The sequence below is a fragment of the Halichoerus grypus genome, chromosome 9, assembly GCF_964656455.1.
Source record: "Halichoerus grypus chromosome 9, mHalGry1.hap1.1, whole genome shotgun sequence".
NCBI classification, from domain to species: Eukaryota; Metazoa; Chordata; class Mammalia; order Carnivora; family Phocidae; genus Halichoerus; species Halichoerus grypus.
Window position 1 is genome coordinate 9,247,465 of NC_135720.1, and position 21,119 is coordinate 9,268,583.

General features: G+C 48.0%; 1 protein-coding gene across 2 annotated transcripts in view; it reads right to left on the reverse strand.

Moving 5' to 3' along the window:
* TMEM181 (transmembrane protein 181) overlaps positions 1 to 21,119 on the reverse strand; it is a 71,995-nt gene that overhangs the window by 9,876 nt on the left and 41,000 nt on the right. For both annotated transcript variants that reach the window (XM_036110080.2, XM_036110082.2), the window contains exons 5-11: positions 20,417 to 20,538; positions 17,199 to 17,309; positions 6,735 to 6,815; positions 4,684 to 4,783; positions 4,056 to 4,186; positions 3,728 to 3,819; positions 2,636 to 2,693 (exon numbers count right to left, since the gene is read on the reverse strand). In XM_036110080.2, coding sequence (XP_035965973.1) covers positions 2,636 to 2,693; positions 3,728 to 3,819; positions 4,056 to 4,186; positions 4,684 to 4,783; positions 6,735 to 6,815; positions 17,199 to 17,309; positions 20,417 to 20,538 — 695 coding nt within the window. The remainder of the gene's footprint in view (positions 1 to 2,635; positions 2,694 to 3,727; positions 3,820 to 4,055; positions 4,187 to 4,683; positions 4,784 to 6,734; positions 6,816 to 17,198; positions 17,310 to 20,416; positions 20,539 to 21,119) is intronic.

Sequence of the window (21,119 nt, forward strand, 5' to 3'; positions counted from 1 at the left end):
CTAGCCTTGCTCACGTCCTTCCAAGTGCTGGCCAAGTGCTTCGCGTTCCTGGTCAATTCAACCTGCGCAACAACTCTTTAGGAGAGACTGCAGTATTACCCCTTTTGCGGAGGGAAAACAGAAGACTCGGGAGGGTTGGAGGCGGGCCCCCAGGAGCACAGGTTTGACCAGCAGGCTGTCCAGGAAGCTGGTACACTGGCCCAGGTACTAGCCCCGTGTGACCTCAGACAAGACCCTTGACTGCCCCTCAGTTTCCTCACATGAAAAATGAGGGGACTGGACCAGACAAAAGCTCTAGTAACAGATTAGCATGAACCTATATTATTTTATGTAAATCTGGGGAGTTACACTCAACCAACAGCCCTTTGTATATGATCTATCACTGGGGTCTGCACAGTCTTCCCTGAGAATGTGTCAAAGCAGCTCTTCCCCGTCCCTTCCTTTGGTGTCATGCCCTCAAGGAGAAAAGGCTGCTCTGAGGCCCAGCCCCTCACACACATGGCCTCAAGCCTTCCAGGGGTGTCCAGTGCCCCTCTCAGGCGCAGCCCTCACTGGGCCTGCCCTGACTCAGGTCTCCTGCATGGCTTCCTCCGAGGCTGCCGCCCCACACAACTGTGCAACAGCGCCTCCCTTCCCTGGCCTGGAATGCCGCCCCTGCTTTCCAGCTCCAGGCGCAACCCCTCCCCCCAAAAACCTTACTAAAGCATTGTGAGTCTAAAAAAAGAACAAAACACAAATAAAGACACCTTCTCCCCCTAGTAACCTGGGCCCACTGTCCGTAAGGACATGGCTGGCAGGACACCACACACTGGTCTGTACTTACTAAGCTTTCTCTCCCTCACAAGGTCCTATATGCTTTGAGGACAAAGATCATGGCACGATGTTCATAAGGCATACACCAAGCAACCTTCAAAACTCCTCAAACTTCTAAATAATGGAATGGAAAGGCTACCGGCACTCCCCTGCTGAACTCTGGTTAAGAATCAGGTGCTCGCTCATACTACTTGCTAGGACATGTGTCGTCTCAACAGAAGTTACACATCTTTCGAGATATCATCATTCACTAAACCTCCCTCTTTCTCAGAGGCCATTCCCATAAAGAACCACAGATTTTACCACTTCACGGGAAGCTCTGCAAAGCCTCCAGAGAAATGCTGGATATCACCCAAGCTCAGGATTCAACTCTGTACCTCTGGGATTGCCCTGCTGGGAGCATGCCTCCTAGACACCTTGCAGGGCTCCCTCTGGCCCCCGGCCCCTCGCACATCCGCACCTGGGCTCAGCAGCCAGCTGCACCCAGGAGGGGCTGCCCTGAGATGCCAAGGGATAACGATAAACCTGGAGACTCGAGGGAAAGCTGCACTTGGGGTTCACTGCCATTTGCGGACCTCTGTGTAAAATAAAGACACTGGACCCCTTGTTTGAAAGTACAAAGTATTCTAAATTGGTGAGAGCAGCGCATTACCCAGGGTGCTGGGCTCTGGGGCTGCCAGGCCTGCAGGCCCACACAAGCTGGCCTGGCCGTTCCATTCATTCGCTTGGAAACCTTTCTCGACTTTAGAGAATTAAATGAACAAAAATGTTTTCTTAATTGCTCTACAATATTCCTAAAATCTGACACACCTTCTGTGCCTCAACCATAAACCAAGGAATGGGAGTGACAACTTTTTTTTTAAAGGATTTTTTATTTATTCATTTGAGAGAGAGCCACTGAGACCGGGGCGCGGGGCGGGGGGGGGGCGGTTCGGGTAGGGTTAGAGGGAGAGACAGACTCCCCACTGAGCAGGGAGCCTTACAAATGCGGGGCTCAATCCCAGGACCCCGGGATCACGACCCGAGCTGAAACCAAGAGTCGGATGCTTAACCAACTGCGCCACTCAGGTGCCCCAAGACCTCCTTCTTTTAAAAAGAATTTTAGTGTTTATAAACAAATATTACCTCTAGTCCTGGAAAACTAAGTCTGGACATTTAGCAAAAAGACATATTAGGTGAAGAAAGCTCATTTCACCCCAAACAGCCGCCTTCTAAGCGAGGGCGATTTCTACCGAATATTCTTTCAAACTTTTTTCTTTTTTTTAAGATTTTATTTATTGGGGCGCCTGGGTGGCTCAGTTAAGCGTCTACCTTCAGCTCAGGTCATGATCCCGGAATCCCGTGATGGAGCCCCACATCAGACTCCCTACTCAGCAGGAAGTCTGCTTTTCCCTCTCCCTCTGCCCTTCCCCCTGCTCATTCTCTCTCTCACTCACTCTCTCAAATAAATCTTTTTTATGTTAGAAAGAGAGAGAGAGAGCACAAGCAGGGGGATCTGCAGAGGGAGAGAGAGAAGTAACTCCCCGCTGAGTAGGGAGCCTGACAGGGGTTCGATCCCAGGACCCCAGGATCATGACCTGAGCTGAAAGCACACTCTTAACTGACCGAGCCACCCAGGTGCCCCGACAACTTTGTTTTTAAAAGTTTATTTTTCATACTACTCACACATTTTTCCAAATTTTACACCCGTGAACCTTCTATAGGCTCCCCTAAATAGCCAGTTAGCAAGCTCATGTCAGCAGCACAATTTAAGTTACCAAATTGAGTATTTTTTAAAAACTGCATTTAAAGAAAACCCTCAGGCATCATTAATAATCCTTACCTGAAAATTTCCTGTGTCAACTCGATACTGGTACATTGGATCGTGTAATTCATTAACTCTGAAAATACAATATTATAAAAAATCATAGATCAATAACTAGCTTACTTTTCATTGTATACTTTCATTTGGCTTTTTACAAAAACTTTTTAACAGAGGTGCCTGGCTGGCTCAGTCAGATGAAGATGACTCTTCATCTCGGGGTTGTGAGTTCAAGCCCCACATCAGGTGTAGAGATGATAAATAAATAAATAAATAAATAAATAAATAAATCTTATTAACATAAACAAATTAACCAACAGTAAGATTTTAAAAAGTAATCCTAAATTTCACATTGTAAATGCATCTGGTGCTACTGAACTGTTTGCCCGCAGTTGTCTATACTGTGAAGTTACAGTATTTTTCATTACAAAAAATCCCTATCTCTCCTGCAACGTCAAGAACTGTTTTCAGGCACCTTTTCAATGGCACGGATGGGCACTGGGGAGAGACGAGTACACAAAGAAAGCTATAAAAGTCAATGCCGGAGACAGGGACAGGGCAGGGAGACGAGGCGGGCTGAATTCTGTCATTACTGGGCCATGGAGTCAGACGTGCCGAGGGCCAAAACCATAACCCTGGAATGGAACTCCTTTCTGCAGAAAATCCCACTCAGGTGCATCGGGCTGTGACCACATTAGGCTTGTGCGTTGGTCCCATTTTACAGAAGGACAAAACCACTATGTCACCATAAGCCTTGGGAGCCGGTGCAGGGATGGGGATGCAGGGATGGGGAGTTCACGGGTGCAAGCCCAAGGAGAAACTAAAGCTTCTGGTGGGGAGGAGCGAGCCAGGCCCCGAGTACCGTTCCTACAGACGACAACGTCTTTGCCACTTTGAAGGAGAAATCTTTCCAGCTGAGACTAGAACTGTGTTACCTACATGCCAGTCAGGCTTGAAATGAATCCTCAGTTCAAGTCACACTATCAAGTCTTGAAACCCTGGTGACAGATTCCTTTCCAGATGGGTTCACAAAATACAGTGAGACTTCGGATCTGTCCACCTTTGTCAAATGCTTTCCATGCCTGAGGTTTCACACATAACAAAATTACTCACGTCTGCCATATTCCCAGTGTGACAGAAGCCAACCACAATAGTCCAACAATGAAGAATTTAGGCAAATAGAAAGTCAAACACTTCCTTTCTCCCTAAAAATCAAAGAAAAAGTAAGAAATAAGTTAGTAATTCTAGCAAACCATTAACCCCTAGTAGACCACACTAGATCACAGACACTCCGATCACTTCTACATAGCATGCACTCTTCTGCTGACGGAGGCTGAAGACAGATTCTCAAGGAGACGTTGATCGTAAGGACTGTCACCAGAGTGTGGGCCAGAAGGACGGGGTCTCGGACCCCCTCTGGCAGGGCTGGGCGGATGCTCACCTGGACGCGTACCCCATGATACACACAGAGCCAGAAGAGCAGCAAGGCACATAGGAACACGGACTGAAAGAGATCGTCCAGCATGCCCGGAACCCAGCTGTTCACCAGAAAGGAGAGCGGGAAGAACGGATCTGGAAGGCAACAGACAGAAGGGCCTGATGGACGCAGGCTCTCCCCACCCAGCACAGGGCATCCGTCCTCTCGGTGAGGGCAGGACTCACCATCACCTTCTCCTCAGTCAGAGCCAAAGGGAGGTAGTGAACTAAAGGCTGTTTTGTCTTTCAAAACACCGCAAAGCCAATGAACAGATCGCTGCAGTGATCACTACAGAGCGCCGTCCGCTCGCACCACCCGCGGCTCCCGCAGGCCTGCGAGTCGGCGGCTCTGCAAGCGAACGCCTTCTGAAGCAGGGGAAGAGAACAGACGGCCGTGTCTGCGGCCCTTCCCGGTTCTCACTGCCCGAGCAGTCACTTGTCTGTGGGAGCTGCCAGGCATCTGCCCGGCCTGGTGCCGCACGGCTCCCGCGCTCTGGGGCGGCCCCCTGTTCCTCCAGCGCCCGGGCTCTTCTGGAGACTCTGCAGCTTCATGCTTTAAAGGGGGAAAGCTCCAAAACAAAATGGGCACCTACCATTGTAAAGCAGCAGCAGAGGCAAAAGAATGGACATCCACTTCTGCTCCATCCCCCAGTCTCGCATGGAAAACTTCCGGAGGGCATGTGCGAACAAGCACTGCAAACCGAATCAGCAACGCAAGTTACTGTGTTTGCTTCCGCCTTGCTTGGCAGCACGTTGTTAAGTCTTCCCAGACTGATGGTCAGCCAAATCTGAGTTAACCCCTTGCTGCCCTGAGATAAGATGTGAATCACCGGCAAGGAGCTGCGGGTAAGAGGGTCACAAGCTGTTCTCCCAGGGGCAGGAGGGGGCAGGGAACACACCGGCCATAACCCCCTGCCCCCACCCCTCCCAGCTCCCCCGGGACAGGCTACTGCTATCAGGTGGGCCCCACACACCCACACAGAGGACCTCCCTGGGGACAGGCCACACGCTCCAGCCAGGCGACATCTGCAGATGGCACCAGCTTCTAAGGAGGGCACCAGGGCTCCCTGAACAAAAGGAAATGAGGCCGATAACCATGGTCAGAGGATGTGTTTATTTTCAAACACCTCCCTGAAGAAGCTGTGTTGAGCCATGGGAGTTTCTTTAAAGTACTTTAAAACATTACACAATTTGTATAAAAAGACCTGGAGTTTTTTGTTTTGTTTTTTTTTTCTGTAATCTAACATAAGCCAATGATTTCCCAGGGAATTTGGACTTCCTGGGCTGATGGGCCATTTCTCCCAGCCTGTGAGGCTCAGGCTCATTTCTCTTGTTTAAGAACATCATGCCATGGGTGCCCCCGCCCTTTGGGCCCCAGAGTGTGGCAGCAGACCCTCAGATAACAGAGACGCTTCAAGAGACAGCAAGGGTTTCTGCTGACCAAACACCAACTGCCGCTCTCCACTCAGCTTTAGTAGGTTCGTTAGGGGAAGCCCTGGGCATGGCCGGGACCGCAATCCCCAGCTCTCTGCAGATTCCACTGTCCACCAGCGGCTGTGTCCTCTCCCCCCATCCACACTCAGGTCCCATGTCACCACCAACTGGCACCTCCTTCACATGTTTGTCCCCACAAGCCTATGTCCTTCTGTGTACAGTTGGACTGTGAAGTGATCCTTGCTTGGGTGGCAATTCCCTCACTGCAAAGAGGGGATAATCTCCGGAATGGCACACCCTCCGTGTCAGCAAGGGGCAAGCAGCTGAGGGGTGGGCCATCACCCTTCAGATGGCACGGAGTACCAACACACGTCCTCTCTTCCTCCAGTATGTATGTGTGTATGGATTGATGTCCTTCCTCCAGTTTTAAATTCCCATCTTCACTGACTGGGCCTCTGTGGGGATCGCGTGTGCTTCAAGGGTAAGTATTTGCCCCAAAGTCACAGGGTGCTTGCAGACACTGAACTCAGAGCCCAAAGGAGCCAAAAGCATGTACTGCCAAACCCACTCATCTGCGGCCTTCCTCCTGAAAAAGCCCAGAGACCAAAAGGTCTGGTACAATTTTCCAAACGTAAAAACCCAAGCATGTGCCGTTATCTGCCTGCGTAAAAAGAAGGTGGTTCAAACAAGGCAGGTGAAATGGCACTGTCATTGCACCCTGATGAGCATTTACTTGAAAGGGGTCTGTCACCACTGTGACACCACACAGAGGTCCTTACAAACTGATACCAAGCTCTCTTTTTGCACGGTAGCACCTAGCTGACATTCGTATTTGGTAATATCAGGTTGGCCCGTTGGATGGAGCATCTGAGTTCAGATAAATCTCCTGTGTGGTTCACATTTTTTTTTTTTTTAATTTAAATTCAGGCTAGTTAACATATAGTGTAATATTGGTTTTGGGAGTAGAAGTTAGTGATTTGTCACTTACATACAACACCCAGTGCTCATCCCAGTACATGCCCTCCTTAATCCCCATCCCCCATTCAGCCATCCGCCCTCCCGCCTTCCCTCCAGTAACCCTGTTTGTTCTCTATAGTTAAGAGGCTCTTACGGTTCGCCTCCATGGTTCACACTGTGATAATCATAATTCATAAATTAACTCTGCCCTTGTTAGGATTCTGACGTGGTCTGTCAGGCAAATGGGACTTACAGTGACAATGAAGGTAAGCACCACAAAGACGAATCGGAACCAAATTTCCCATTGGGAAAATGCAGGGTCATAAGTCTTCCACTAAAATGTAAAGCAGGAAAATAATTTGAAAAAAAAAAATCCATCTAAAAGGAAGTACACCAGATTAGTAATAATAGTTATCTCTAGATACAATACTATAATTTTAAATGTTCTCTCTTCTATGCCTTCTTACATGTTCTAAAAAATTTTAACACTTAGTACATTTTATTTTTATATTAAAGAACACAGACTTTGAAAATCTTAATTATAAGAGTTGGAAATAGTTTTAAATGGTCATATTAATGATAAATCTGACAAATTATTCTGTAATCACAAGAAGAGCATTTGGCTTATAAATTTCATATCAAAAAATCAATGCTGTCGGGGTGCCTGAGTGGCCCAGTCAGTTAAGTATCTGACTGTTGATCTTGGCTCAGGTCATGATCTCAGGGTTGCGAGATCGAGCCCCGCATCGGGCTCTGCGCTGACTGTGGAGCCTGCTTAAGATTCCCTGTCTCCCTCTCCCTCTGCCCGCCCCTACCCTCACACGCACTCTCTATCTCTAAAAAAGAAAAATCAATACTGTCAATCCCTTTATTAGAAAAAGCCATGCTTTCCATTAAAAGAAAGAGATTTTTAAAAGATGCAAAAATGTGAGTAGGTAGGATATTCTAAAAAAAGATTAAGTGAAACACATAAATATGAATCTGACACCAAAAAGTACAATGGAATGACAGGTGTCAGCTCTCATGCTGAGTAGATTCACTCCTATCAAGTATACACCTAACGGAGCGGAGGATGCATGCACCACATACCGATGGCAGGCAGAAGGCAGCCCTTCCAACCTCGGTCACAAGCCAGATTTCTCACCAGACCCCAGAACACTGCACTGCACTGGGCCAGTGAGCTCCACTGTTTTAATGCATTTAAAATCATTTGAGCAATTTTGAAAAATCTACTTCAGAATAGAGTTATAGACATGAGATTTACCTAACTTACCTGAAACATTTAAAATACCCACACCCACCCCCACACACAGGTACACACACACATACACACACGACACATACACACAGTTTAAGACACTGCACAGGAGGCAATGAAGGACAGTTATCTCTGGCTGGTAAGAGAGAGGTGCACCCTCTAGCTGCCCCGAGCCATGGTGGGGAGGGAGCCCAAGCAGAGAATCATGGACACACTGCTGGAAGTCCAGGGAGACAATCCACTGGCTGTGATTCAAAGTACAGAGTACTGAGAGGAAAGCTGGAAGACAGAGCTCTGGACACCTGCCAAAGGTGGTCCCCCTCATGTCTCCACCTGAACACTGATCAGGGCAGGATGCACAAGGGGTCACTGGGTAGCATACCCCAGTGGTGGGAAGGAAGTAGCTTTAGACTTCATGCTGGTTTGGTCCCACCTAGAGAAGTTTAAAAGCAAGGCCTAAAAAAGTCAAGCCATTTCCAAGTAACTTCACAACATCCCAGAACAAAGCTCAAAGACATCTATAAGAATACAAAATCTAACATTAATAATGCCTGGCATTAAATAAAAAATACCGGACATGTAACGCTGTGTGTGTCAACTATACTCAAAAAAGAAAGAAAGATAGGAAAAAAAGAAAGAAAAAAGAAAAATACCTAACGAAAAAAACAAGAAAATCTGAACTGTAATGAGGAAAAAAAAGAATCAATCAAAACTGCTCCAGGAATCCCAGATGACACAGAATTAGCAGATAAGGGCAGCAAGAAGCTAGAGGAAAGTCTGAACACGTGAGGTCAGAATCTGGAGGAGCAACAACAGTGGAAGAGATGTGACAGAGATGAGAGAACATGGAGACGTGCCAACAGACATGATTTTAAATGAACCAGCACAAAACTGAACAGAGCGTAAGCTGTGAGACAACTCCAAGTGGCCTAAGAGATGTGTAGGGGCGGGGGGGGGGGGGGCAGGGCAAGAGGATTAAAAAAAATATTTGAAGACATAATGACGGAAATTTTTCCAAATTTAATGAAGACTGTGAACTCACAAATTGAAGAACTCAATGAACCCTAAGTAAGAGAAAGGAAGTAAAGTACATCAAGGAACACCAGAATCAAATTGTTTAAATAAGTAAAAGAGAAAAGTCTTAAGTCAGGGTAGAGGGGGTGGGATGAGAGAAGCATCTATTCAGGGGACAAAGATAAGGAAGGACAGCAGATTTCTTGCCAGAAAAATGCCAGCCAGAGGACATTTTCAAAGTACTGCAGATGAAAGTCACCACACAATAAACACCACCACTACACACCGACTAGAATGGCCAAAACTGAAAACACAACCATACCGGTGCCGACGAGGATGTGAGGCAACTGGAGCTCTCTCATATGCTGCTGAGGGAACGTAAAGCAATACAACCGCTTTGGAAACAGTTTGTCAGTTTCTCAGTCAAACACACCCCTACCGCATGACCCAGCCACTCCAATCCTGGGTATTTACCCAAGAGACATGAAAGCACACGTCCACACAAAGATTTATATACAGGCGTTCACAGCGGCTGTACAACAAACAGCCCTAAACTGGAGACCACCTCAGTGTCCCGCAACAGGTGAATGGATAAATAATCTATGCTGTATCGGCACACCAGAGCAAAAGGAATGAACAAATGATGTACCCAACAGCATCAGTTAATCTCAAAATAATTATACTGAGTGAAAGAATTCAAACATATTGTAAGATGATGTTTATATAAATATTTTTAAAAGATTTACTTATTTCTTTACTTTAGAGAGAGAGAGTACAAGCAGGGGGTGGGAGGGCAGGGGGAAAGGGGGAGAGAGAATCTCAAGCAGACTCCCCGCTGAGCATGGAGCCCGATGCAGGGCTCGACCCCATGACCCTGAGATCACAACCTGAGTCGAAATCAAGAGTTGGACACTTCACCAACTGAGCCTCCCAGGCACCCCGTGTTTATATAAAATTTTACATAAATACAAATGAATCTGTAATGAAAGCAGATCAGTGGTGGCCGGGGGGATGAGAAGGTAACAGGAGGAAGGGGCATGAGGGAACTTTTAGGGACTGAGGGGTATGCATATTGTCTTGATTATGGTGAGTGTTTCCCAGGTGTGTACATGTCAGAATGGATCAAATTTTATATTTTAAATATGTGCATTTCATTGTATGTCAATTATACTTCAACAGAGCCATCAAACAAAAAACAACAATTAACAATCAAATGTTAATGAGAAAGGAGAAATCATAGTGATTAAGGGCATATGAATTTTGAAGTCAGAGACTCAGGTTCAAATCTCAGCCTTTCCATCTTCTAGCTGGGAAACTAGCTTAATCTACAACCCTCAGACTTCTCTTCCATAAAATGGGGATACTATTACCTACTTTATAGAATTATCAGAACATTTAACTAAGATGATGCTTACAAAAAGTTTAGCACAGTGCCTGACAAACAGCACAAGTTCAATAAATAGCAGCCGCTATTATAAATCTGAAACATAATGCAACTATTATGATCATTGCTATGGTCTTTAATTGTTAAAAAGTATCATTTACAAAATCATCACAGTAGCAGTTATGAGCACCGATGTGGGGTATCAACATCAACATGAGATTCAAATGAAAAAATACGTATCTTAGTTTGAAAAAACAGATTGTAAGGCACAATCAAGAAAGAAAAAGTGTTAGCATCAGGAAAAAAATTCACAAAATATGTTTAAAGTTACAGTGATGAAAGTATCTGACCCTCAAGAGACTGAGAAGGAAAATAACTAAGGAACCCCTAAAGGAGGGGGGACTCTGTCAGAACAGTATAAAACACCTCGCTCACTTTAAAAATTAACCCTAGAAAACAATGCTTTATCCAATAAAGGTAGCTAAACGTAAAACATGCCTTCAGGTCTAATCTAAGAGTTCACAGAAGGAGGAGGAGGAGGGTGACGTGGAACAAAGCGCTCGATTCTGGCCCTCACCGCTGTGGCCGGAGCCCTGGGCTGGCGGCTGGTGCACAGCGGACCCTCAGAACGGTCCCTTAGCTCCTGCTGTGCCTTCCCCCTGTCCTTCCCGATCCAGGGAAACCATGTCCACCTGGCGTTTCTCTGCGGGAGGCGGCCTTCGCCAGCAGCAGCTGAGAGGAATCACCTCTGTGTTCTCGGGGGACCGGGCCAGCCTCCCAACCCAGTCTGGTATTCACTTGTGCCAAGGGCTTGGGAAGTCTTTCTTTTCCCTTGAGGGAGCCCAAGAAGAATGTGGGAAGTTCAGAGAACAGGGCCCTGGCCCCTCGGCTGCAGACAATGGATGCAGTGATGCCAGGACTAGGAGGAGGGCCCACAGGGCTCGTCAAGCAGCCGGCCAGTGCCTGTGCCAGCACCATGACTGGGACGGCAGCCGCTGCGTGGGCCTCACCGCATGGAATTAGGGGAGTTTGTTTCTGCGTTTCCTTTTAAGCGCGAATGTGTACGTTTGAAACTAAAAAGTAAAATAAGTAAAAGGAAATGGAGTAAACTCCCAGAAAACATTCAGGCTTTAGACATTTACTTTGAAATCTTAAGAGTCATCAATCCATTCACTGGCATGTGCAGCGAGGTCCTCTGGCCTTCACAAAGCCACCTCTGTTCCTCCAGAGACTGGGCTCACCCTGCCACACCGCACACTGACTTCGGAACAAGCATCCATTTTATGCCCTAGGCCATTTCTCCCTAATCACAATCTACAGAGTTTTGGTCCAGTGCTCCATTCACCATTCAACATTTGTTGAGCACATCGGGGTACTCACTGCTCAGGTGGGTGGTACTCCCAGCAACCTAGGGCAGCACTAAGCAACCCCCGGAACTGGTTCCAGGCTCAGATTCACAGCCTGGGTTTCCAACACTTGAAAACCGATATAAAAGATATTATATAGAAATATTTGGAGGGGAAAAGCCTAACATATGCTTTTGTAATTTGTCCTATGAGAACAACAGGGCAAGTATGACCCAAGAATCTGGTCAGTGCTTCTCGAAGTGCTGCCGGCTGCCAGTCCTCTCAATTCACATGGAAACCGGAGGGTATCTACCAGACAGAAACCTGAAGGACTCGAGAGCATGAGCTATTGTTTTAATCTCATCCCCCAGGGAGAAGTTGTGGCTTAGGAAGAAAAAAGAGGAAATGAAATGTGAACAGCTGATGGCAGTGTCACTCAAGAATCGACCTAAAGGGCACTTAATTAGAGGGGAAAATGCCCAGCTCAGCCCTTTTTTAAGGACACAGGAGATAAGCAGTATTCTCCTATGCACCTGCAGGACCGGAGGGTGGTCTGGACTTGAACATGGCAGTGGGATGTGGGCAAGACGCACGGAGAAGAACAAGAGCTGAGAGAGGAGGCAGAGATAGAAGGAGTGCCACTCCACTTCAAATAGGTGTGTACGTAAGTAGAAATCAGTGAACCAGATGTTCGCAGAGTATGGGCATGAGAACAAAAGGAAAGAAATGAAGCTTCTCAACGTAAGGGTACATGGCATCAACAACAATGCCAGACAGAAGATAAAGCCCCGCACAGCAGGTGAGACAAGAAAACGACCATCAACCATCTAGGTGTCTGCAGAAGGGCAGACGTATTCTGCCAAAAACAGAGCGTCCGAACATTTGGGGGCTGCCCTTGTGATGATTCTCTCTCCTGGTAGGTTGGAGAAGCAACCAGGGTAGTTTTCATCCTGAACTCCATTTCCATCAACGAGGAAGAACTGGCTAGCGAAACCGATGGGGACGCCCAGGGGCAGGTAAGAGCCACGGCGACCAGCACACTCAAGTCCCCAGATGCCAAAGATCTCCAAGGAAACGCCAAACAACAATAGAAACCCTCCCACGTCAAATTCCATCAAAGCAGCAAGGACTGTCTGAAGAAATGGATGTGGTTAAACAGGCAGCCACGTGATGAGCTCTGAGTTTTCAAGTGCACCACATAACCTGTTAAGTTTTTACTGAAAGGTACCATACCTACAAAAAACTGCATGTGTACGACTCAATGAACTGTCACAGATGGAACAGACCAGTGTGAACAGTGTTCTGATTGAGGAACACCATCACCGCGCCCCAGAAGCCCCCCGGCCGGATGCCCCCTTCGAGTCACTAATTACCCAAGGAACACTAATCCTGATTTAATGGCGCAGATTCATTTTGCCCGTTCCTACCACTTACATAAACGGAATCGCACACCACGTGCTATTTTGTATTTGGCTTATCGCCTTCAACACCATGCCTGTGAAAGCTGCCACCGCTCCTCCTTCCTGCCACACGACACCCCAGAGCAGGCACGACCGTGCCACTGGGAGCCATCCTGTGCTGATGGGCGCGGGGCGGAGCCAGGAGGAACCAGGCAGGGCCGATGCGTGTGCATCTCCGGCGTAGTGTTCCCACGGCCGCGGGCAGAGTACAAGGGCTCGGGCTGCCCCGCACCCTGGCCGGCTTCGGCGTCTTCCTGACTCCTTCACCTCAGCCGTTCCGGTGCGTGGACAACAGTATCACTGACATACTTTTTGTATGTATTTTATTTGTTCTATTTTCTTTACTTCCAAAATGGAAACGAAGTCAGCTTGTGATAAAAAGATGGATTAGATGGGAACAATTTTTAAAAGCTTTTTAAAAGGTAAAATTGTAAAGAAAGAGGGCAAATAATTAAACCTATACCAGGGTATTAGTAACTACCACAGTTTGGCATAAAACTTATTCCTGAAATTTCTAGCAGCTCATGCTGAAAGGGAAATGTAGTGAGCCGTACAGCTTTCAGTCTATGTCCCATAAAAGGAGTTTGTAACAAACGGTCAAAAGGAATTCTGTCTGGAGGTTTAGATCAGAGTTCACAACATAATGGATGCTTTTCAACAGCAATTTTATAAAAGATACAGACATACTTTGCATAAGGTTCTCTGGTTTCTTAACGCATCTCTGTACAAGTTTTAGACACAACACTAAACCGTGATTTTCTGAGGTAGCTCTTCCATAACTAAGCTCCTCAGAGTGAACTGCCGGAGGGTATGTTGGCTTCCCCTCTCAAATATCAGTTGTCTTAGGAGCCTTTTTTTTTTTTTTTTTTTTTTAAAGATTTTATTTATTTATTTTGACAGAGTGAGAGACACAGCGAGAGAGGGAACACAAGCAGGGGGAGTGGGAGAGGGAGAAGCAGGCTTCCTGCCGAGCAGGGAGCCCGATGTGGGGCTCGATCCCAGGACCCTGGGACCATGACCTGAGCCGAAGGCAGACGCTTAACGACTGAGCCACCCAGGCGCCCAGGAGCCTTTTTAAAAAAAAAAAAATTTTCTCTTCTGATTATAAAGGTAATAAAAAGCTCATTATAAAGAAACAGAAGAAAAAAATAAACCATTAAGCCTACCACCCAGAGATAGCCTTCCGGAGTTTTCTATAATAGAAAGTGTCAATCAGCACTTTCAATTCATTAACTTTTTTTCCTTTTTTAAAATCAATAGCAGATTATGCTATCTATTCTGTGACCAGTTCATTATTTTAACAGCTGCAGAAAAACTAATTTATTTAACCAGAACTCCACTGAAATACAGATTGCTCCAACTTTCTGCTATGAAAAATACAAATCTTCCTGTACTTTTCTAATTGTTTCATTAGAATAAATGCACAGAAGTAGAATTACTAGGTCAAAAAGAAGGCTTTGATACACTGCCAAACTGCCCCCAACACTGAAACTCATTTAGACCCCTCATTAACCTGTTTGAAAGAACTTGTGTACTTGCATTTCACTAATCCTAGGTGTGATTTTTCTTGTAGGTGTTTTTACCATTTGCCAGGTTAAAAAAAAAAAAAAAGCATTCCTTTTTGAAGTCTCTGATTCTTTGGTTTATAGCAAGGATAAACATCATTTCACAAGTCTGTTGGCCATTTGAATTTCTTAATCTGTGAAATGCTATGGTGTTATTCTTCAATTCAACCCATATATATTTATTATAAGCCTAACTGTTGCCAGGCGCACTGTTGGGTACTGGGAATACAGAAATGAACAAAAATGGAGAAAAATCTTAGGTAACATCCCCGCAGATTGCAGGGGTCTCATGTATCAGCATTCTGGATGCTGAAGAGCACTACCCAGAATGCAGCTCTGCCTAACAGCATCATTCCAGATGAGCCGTTCTGACGGCAATTTCCTTGCTGAGCCCTCCAGTGAGACCACATCACCTGCCTTCTTGAGCAACAGTGGAATGACATGTACCAAGTTTATCTGAAATATGTACCAAATTATTTAGGAGTAAGTCCAAGGGGAAATAAAACAGAAAAAATGGAAGGAGAGAACCCCAATCAAAAATGAACCCATGTATTAGGGACCCATGTAATAGGGTTGGGGTGGACTGAGCCTGCGGGGAAAGCTGTGGAGAACGCTGATAAAGGCTTTCAGGGGATGAAACCCCGACAAAGATGGAAAGGAGAGGTCCTCTGTCTGAGAAACATGGTGCTCTTTGCTCTCTGCATTCTTGATTCGGGGTAATTCTAAAATAGCAAAGTCTAAAGCACAGATGGTTAGCACAGCGTGGAATCAGTGTGCCTGAGCTTAGGGCATCTGTCTCAGACCCTATCAGGGTTCAACCGCTGCATCATGAACTCGAGGACACAGGCAGGATGCTGGCCAGATGTTCTGAGGAAAAAGCTCTAGGAAATCTTTCATACCACAAAGAACAGAATCCAGATTCGAACCCAAAGGGTGAGGAGAGGCTGGACCCAGAAGCCAAAACCACTGAAAAGAAACTCAAGGGCACAGTGCAATGCCTGAGCGGGGTCGGAGAACTGTTACAGAAAAACCACAGAGGCAGGGAATGAGAAAGACTCACTGTGGGCGGAATGAGAACAGACCGAACCGCAGTTACGGAGGAAAAAGTCCGAGGGGTGTTTAGCAGTTGGCAGAACACAAGCCGACAGGTGATGAGGCTGCCAGAGGAGCCAGCTGGCAGGCTCCAGCCACACCTGGAGGGCCACCTGCTCCTTCTACTTCACAAGCTGCCCCCCCCCACCCCCCGCCAGGCTGACTAGGGCAGCCCCAGGAAGGAGACCTGGAGCCTGACGGGTCCAGAAGCCACCCCCAGGGCCGTGTGAAGGAAAGGAAGAATCTCCGAGGGGCTGAGGCAACATTTTTAAATATCTGGAGAGCTATCATGTAGATAAAGAACAAAACTCATCTTGGGTAGTTTGGAGACAACATGAAAAAAAAGTAATACGAATGTTAACAACAGGTGCCATTTGCTGAGTGCCTCCAATGAGCAGGCATCGTGCATGATCCCACGCCCAGCCGACCTCCAGGGGCCCCCCAGGAAAATGGGGACCACAGGCGCCACCGCGGAGGTGGGCAGGGTGAGGCAGTGCATGTCCAGCATGCAGGAGAGGGCCTACCCAACAAAACCTCTCAGGAGACGGCACCCGTCAGTCCAAGTAAGACCTGCACGTGAATGTTCACAGCAGCAGTATTCATAAAAGCCCCAAATGGAAAGAGCCCAAACGCCCATCAACCGATGAGCAGATACACAAAATGGAATCTACCCACACAGTGCAACATTCAGCAAAGCACGCGGTGCTGATACCCTCAAAACCACGGGCGAACTTCGAAAATACCACCCTAAGTAAGGAAAGACGTCCGTCACAAAAGACCACATATGCGATGAATCTATTCACATGAAATGCCCAGAACAGGCAAATCCACAGAGACAGAAAGAAGGTGAGCGGCTTCTCAGCCCCCCGGAGGCCGGGGGAGGGAGGAATGGGGATGGACTGCTATCAGGCTTCTCCTAAGGGATGGGAGTTCTAGCTCAGTAAAGCGCCACGTTTCAAAAGGAGCCCGTTACCACCTTCCCTCGCTCGACAGGGCTTTATGAGGCAGCTAGTTTACAGATAAGGACACAGGCTCAACAATGTTCAACTGCCAATGATGGCGCCAGGATCTAAACCAGCTCAAACCATACTCCTGGTCACTCCGTTGGTTACACTGGTGCACAAGCGAGTGGAAGGAACAAAGAGGCTGATTTCAGTGGCACACAGGACAGCGAAGTCTCACCGTGTGAGCTGCACTGGGCAGGCCCCGGGACAGCAGAGCCCACGCCCCGCCAGAGGTGGGGCCCGAGGGCGGCTCCCAGGCATGGCGAACGGGGTCCCGCCTGGCTCTTCTTCTACCAGGAGGGTTCACCCGGTAACTCTTGCTGACCTTCCCACGGGAAGGCTACTCTCTATTCTCTCTGTTCCCAATCTCAGAACACCACAAGGGGTTTCCAATTTCATGCTGTTTCATTTAGCTATACCCGCTTCCATATACTTGAGAAATTATGGTGCCCTATAGTTTTTAGAAATTGTACATGTCTTCCACTGTCCAAAATAACAAGATTTCAATGCTGAGATTTATTTCAGTCATTTGACAGAAGAATGGGTGCTAAACAAACGAGCCATGGAGACACTGAGGTCTGCCGGCTTACTTACCGTGAAGTTCATTTCCTTGATGGGCAGCTTCAGGTGTTCAAATCCCACAATCACGGTATACTGCGTGTAGTTCAAGTAGCCCAGGTGGGCCACAATAATTTCTGCACACCTCTGCAAAGATGCAAGGAAGAGCTGTGTCTTTAAAGCAGCAAGACTGGCTCCCCCACCAACTGACCCATGAAGTAACACATGCCAACAACAGATGAGCCGAACGAACCATCTCCAAGGAACTTGCCAGAGCCCAGAAAAATTCAGATGCCAGCCAAAAACAATTCTTAGAAAGAACCAAATGGATATTTTTGGAAACAAATAATAGATGATTTGCAATCATTAGAATCTTTCTACTTTGGACGATTCAAAATAATGTCACCTGCATAAAAAAGTTAAGGCAACACAAACCTGACATTCACACGAATACAAGGGGGCAGGGGGAGCGTAGGTTAAGACACAACGAATCAGACCCCCGAGCCTCACTCTCCTCCCTGCTCACTTCCACAGCCACTGCGTGATATACAGAGTGCCTGCCCCCTCACCCCAACACCTGTCCTTCCCTACACGGAGCCCCTGTGCTCTCTGTGGGGAGGTCAGGCCCGCACCCAAGGCAAAGGCTACAGGAACAATGGCTAGCGTGATTACACGGGTGTGTGTGCTCACTGCCTGCCCAGAGCCCCCATCTCCTATACAGTTAGGAACCAGGTCCCCCCTACTTCAGCATGGCTGGGGCGGTGGATGCGGATGTGTACTCAGTGGCAGGGCAGCCAGTGACCTGGGCGCAGCCTCGCCGCCTAGTGCACCCCTCAGAAGTCCTCTCGCGGTCTGACAGTCTCTGGGTGGCGCCCATGTGAGCCGTGGCTATGAACAGGGCAGTCACCCACACTGTGGATCAAAGGCTCCCCAAGCTGTGAATGTCTGAGGTCATGTAGGAAAACAGATCTGGGTGTTCATGGGAAGCCTTAACAATCGGCAGGCAGGGGATGCTGACCTAAGGGCCAGGGAAGAAGTCGGAAGGGGTGAGTGTGTGTGTCATCCCTGGTCTCTGCAAAACCAAATTCGTTCCCGACAGTCAGGTCACAGGAGGCACGTGGGGACAGAGGCAGCTAAGTACTGAGCAGTACTTAGTACTCGGCGAATGGATCTGTGCTGCACAGATGACCACTTCTTACGAGTCTGGACTTTCAGAGGATGCTTGAATGAACAAAGCAGTTATATCTCAGCCTGCAGGTATCTTCAAGTTTATAAAAACTACAGTGAGACCACCTGATGGTTTGGAGGTTCTCCATTCAAGCCATGGTTTGCGCACCGATCACAATGTGCCTCTGCAAATCCTTGGGGAGAGCACAGCATTCTTACCCGCCTGTCGCGGACCACTTGCTACCTGAGGTGGACAGTGTTTTCTCTTCGCGTCAAGACAAAGGTAGTATAAAGGGTGGTCAATAGCTCCAGAACACAAAAATCCCATCCTTTTTTTTTAAGTCAGGGCAGTGCTCCTGGGAGGGCTGGGGAGGGGCCTGCACAGAGAGAGAACAGTAGAAACTGTGGGAGAGGGGAGACACCACGGCGAGGCACCAAGGGCCACTCTCGAGGGGCACAGTGTGGGGGGCACTGCCAGGAAGTAGACAAGCAGCCCTGTGGGCAGCCTGGCGCTGTTCCAAGTACAGGCCTCAGACAAGGTGACCAAGTCGTCCTCGCTGGCCCGAGACTTATCCCGTTTAAAACAGAAAGTCCCCCATCCTGGGAAACTCCTTGGTCCTCGCAAACCAGAAAGATCAGTCACATTAGCCGTAAGATAAAGTCACCAGCCGCCTGTTCATCATCACCCGCCCGGTGCGAGAAGGAGCAAAGCTGGAGCTGGAGCGGGAGCGGGACCCCAGTCGGCTTGGGGGTGGAGGCGAAGCCCACCCGTGCAGGCCTTCCAGACCCGGCATCTGTCCTCCCTGCCATTTACGCAGCAGAACTGGCCCAGCACCTACTGCACACAGACATGGGGGGTGCTCGGCCCCCCACTGGGCACTGCCCGCTCTCCCATCCGGTGTCCGACTTGATCCTCGCCACTCTACAAGGACGGTCAGGGAGGGCATTACCCCACTTTGAGGACGAGGACAACACATTTGAGAGGCTGGCCCAGGCCTCCTCCCACGGGTGACAATGGAGCAGAGCGAGAGTCTGGTCACTTGTGCGGCTTTCCAAGCAACACCTGCCCACAAGGTGGACCCCGTGGGCGGAGCCGCTGCTCGGGTCAGGGAGTGGCCGCCTCGGGATCTTCAGGCAGATGCCAGCAGGGACGGACCACAGACGGGGGCCAGCATGAAACAGGAACCCTCCCCCACCTGAATCCTTTCCTGCCAGGACACACAGGCCTGCTGCTTCCCTGTCCTGAAGCAGGCGGTGTGTGGCTGCTAAGGGCACGAGCTCTAGAACACAAAAGCATGGGCTGAGATCCCAGCCCCTGCTCACTGTGTGTGTCCCTTGGGCAAGTGCTCTGATCTCTCTGAGCCTCAGTTTCTTCTTGTGTACAACGGGGCTCTGGTAACAGGGCTCTGTGGGCCTGCGCTGGGGACTGAGGGAGGCCTGAATGTACGGGAAGCCTGGCATGAGGCCTGCCGGGGAAACCACTTTCCTAACCCCCCAATCCACGCATTCTCTTTTCTGATGTTCCCTGTGTTCTCCATGCCCCCCACGACCGGCTTCATCCCAGGGGGCCTCCCTGCTATATACAGAGCGATCCCAGTTCTGACTCTCGGGATTCTGACAGAATATGGTGCCAAAAAAACAAGAGTGAGGGTTCCTTTCTCACTTTGGACCACCAGGTTTCCCATCGCATAACCACACACCGCACCCTGAAGCAGACGCTCCAACAAGGAGGCCACTCTCCCTACAAGGCTGGGGCCTCAGGCCCGCGGGTGGAGCAGGGCTGGAAACCCGAAGCCTTGACGATTCGGGATGACCAGGGAGCAGCGCAGACCTTCACAGGCGACAAGAAGCCCGTGAACAGCCATCTGTAGACACCCCAGGCAGTACACAGTGAAAACAGGCACCCTCTGTGTGTGTGTGTGTGTGTGTGTGTGAATGTGTGTGTGTAAGAATTTATAAGGTATCAGTGTAGAGAGTTAGGTGAGTGTTCTGCACCATCACTGGTATGGTTCGATTCTTTTACTCAGGAAAGCAGGCATGTAACAGGGCAGCATGATGAATAATCGCTGACATTCGAACGCACTCACCCCCGCACAGGTGAGGGTCCTCGTCCGATTGTGAACCTTGTTATGAACGAACATGGTGGTTCCATCTTGAGCTACACCGTCAACTTTAACAGTCATGAGGAAGCTTGTCTGAATAGATGTTTCTACAAAAGAAAGAGATGCAGTGTCAGAGACCACCTCAGGCACATCACACTTGCCACGGTGAATGCCCAGAAGGGTCCTGCAACCACCTCAGCCTCAGCACATGGGAAAAACCTCACACTTGTCTGCAAAGCAAAGCCTTCCCATCAGGTTCTATGTCCAACCCGTTACCCAGGGGCCTATGTAAAAACCTACATTACAGGTCCCCCAGTTTGGGTTCATAAAAGGGCAAGCATTTCATGGCTAATGAAATTTTGTTTTTTAATTTCCCACATAAATTTCTAACTTAACTTTATACTAAAATAAAATTAGATTTCTTATTTTTCTGATTACATATTTTATTATTTTCCTGTTTTTATGCCCACTGTTAAAAAAAATCAGAGAACAAAAAAATACAAAGATGTCATTAAACACTTAAATCCCACCACCTAGAGATAACCATAATTAACATGTTACGTTCATCCTTCCAGACCATTTTCTAGGCATACAAATACACAGTGATACCAAATTCATTTGTTTTTTTTTTTAAATGTTACAAAAGGGGGTTAATTTTTTGGTAATACACATTTTTTTTTCACTTAAT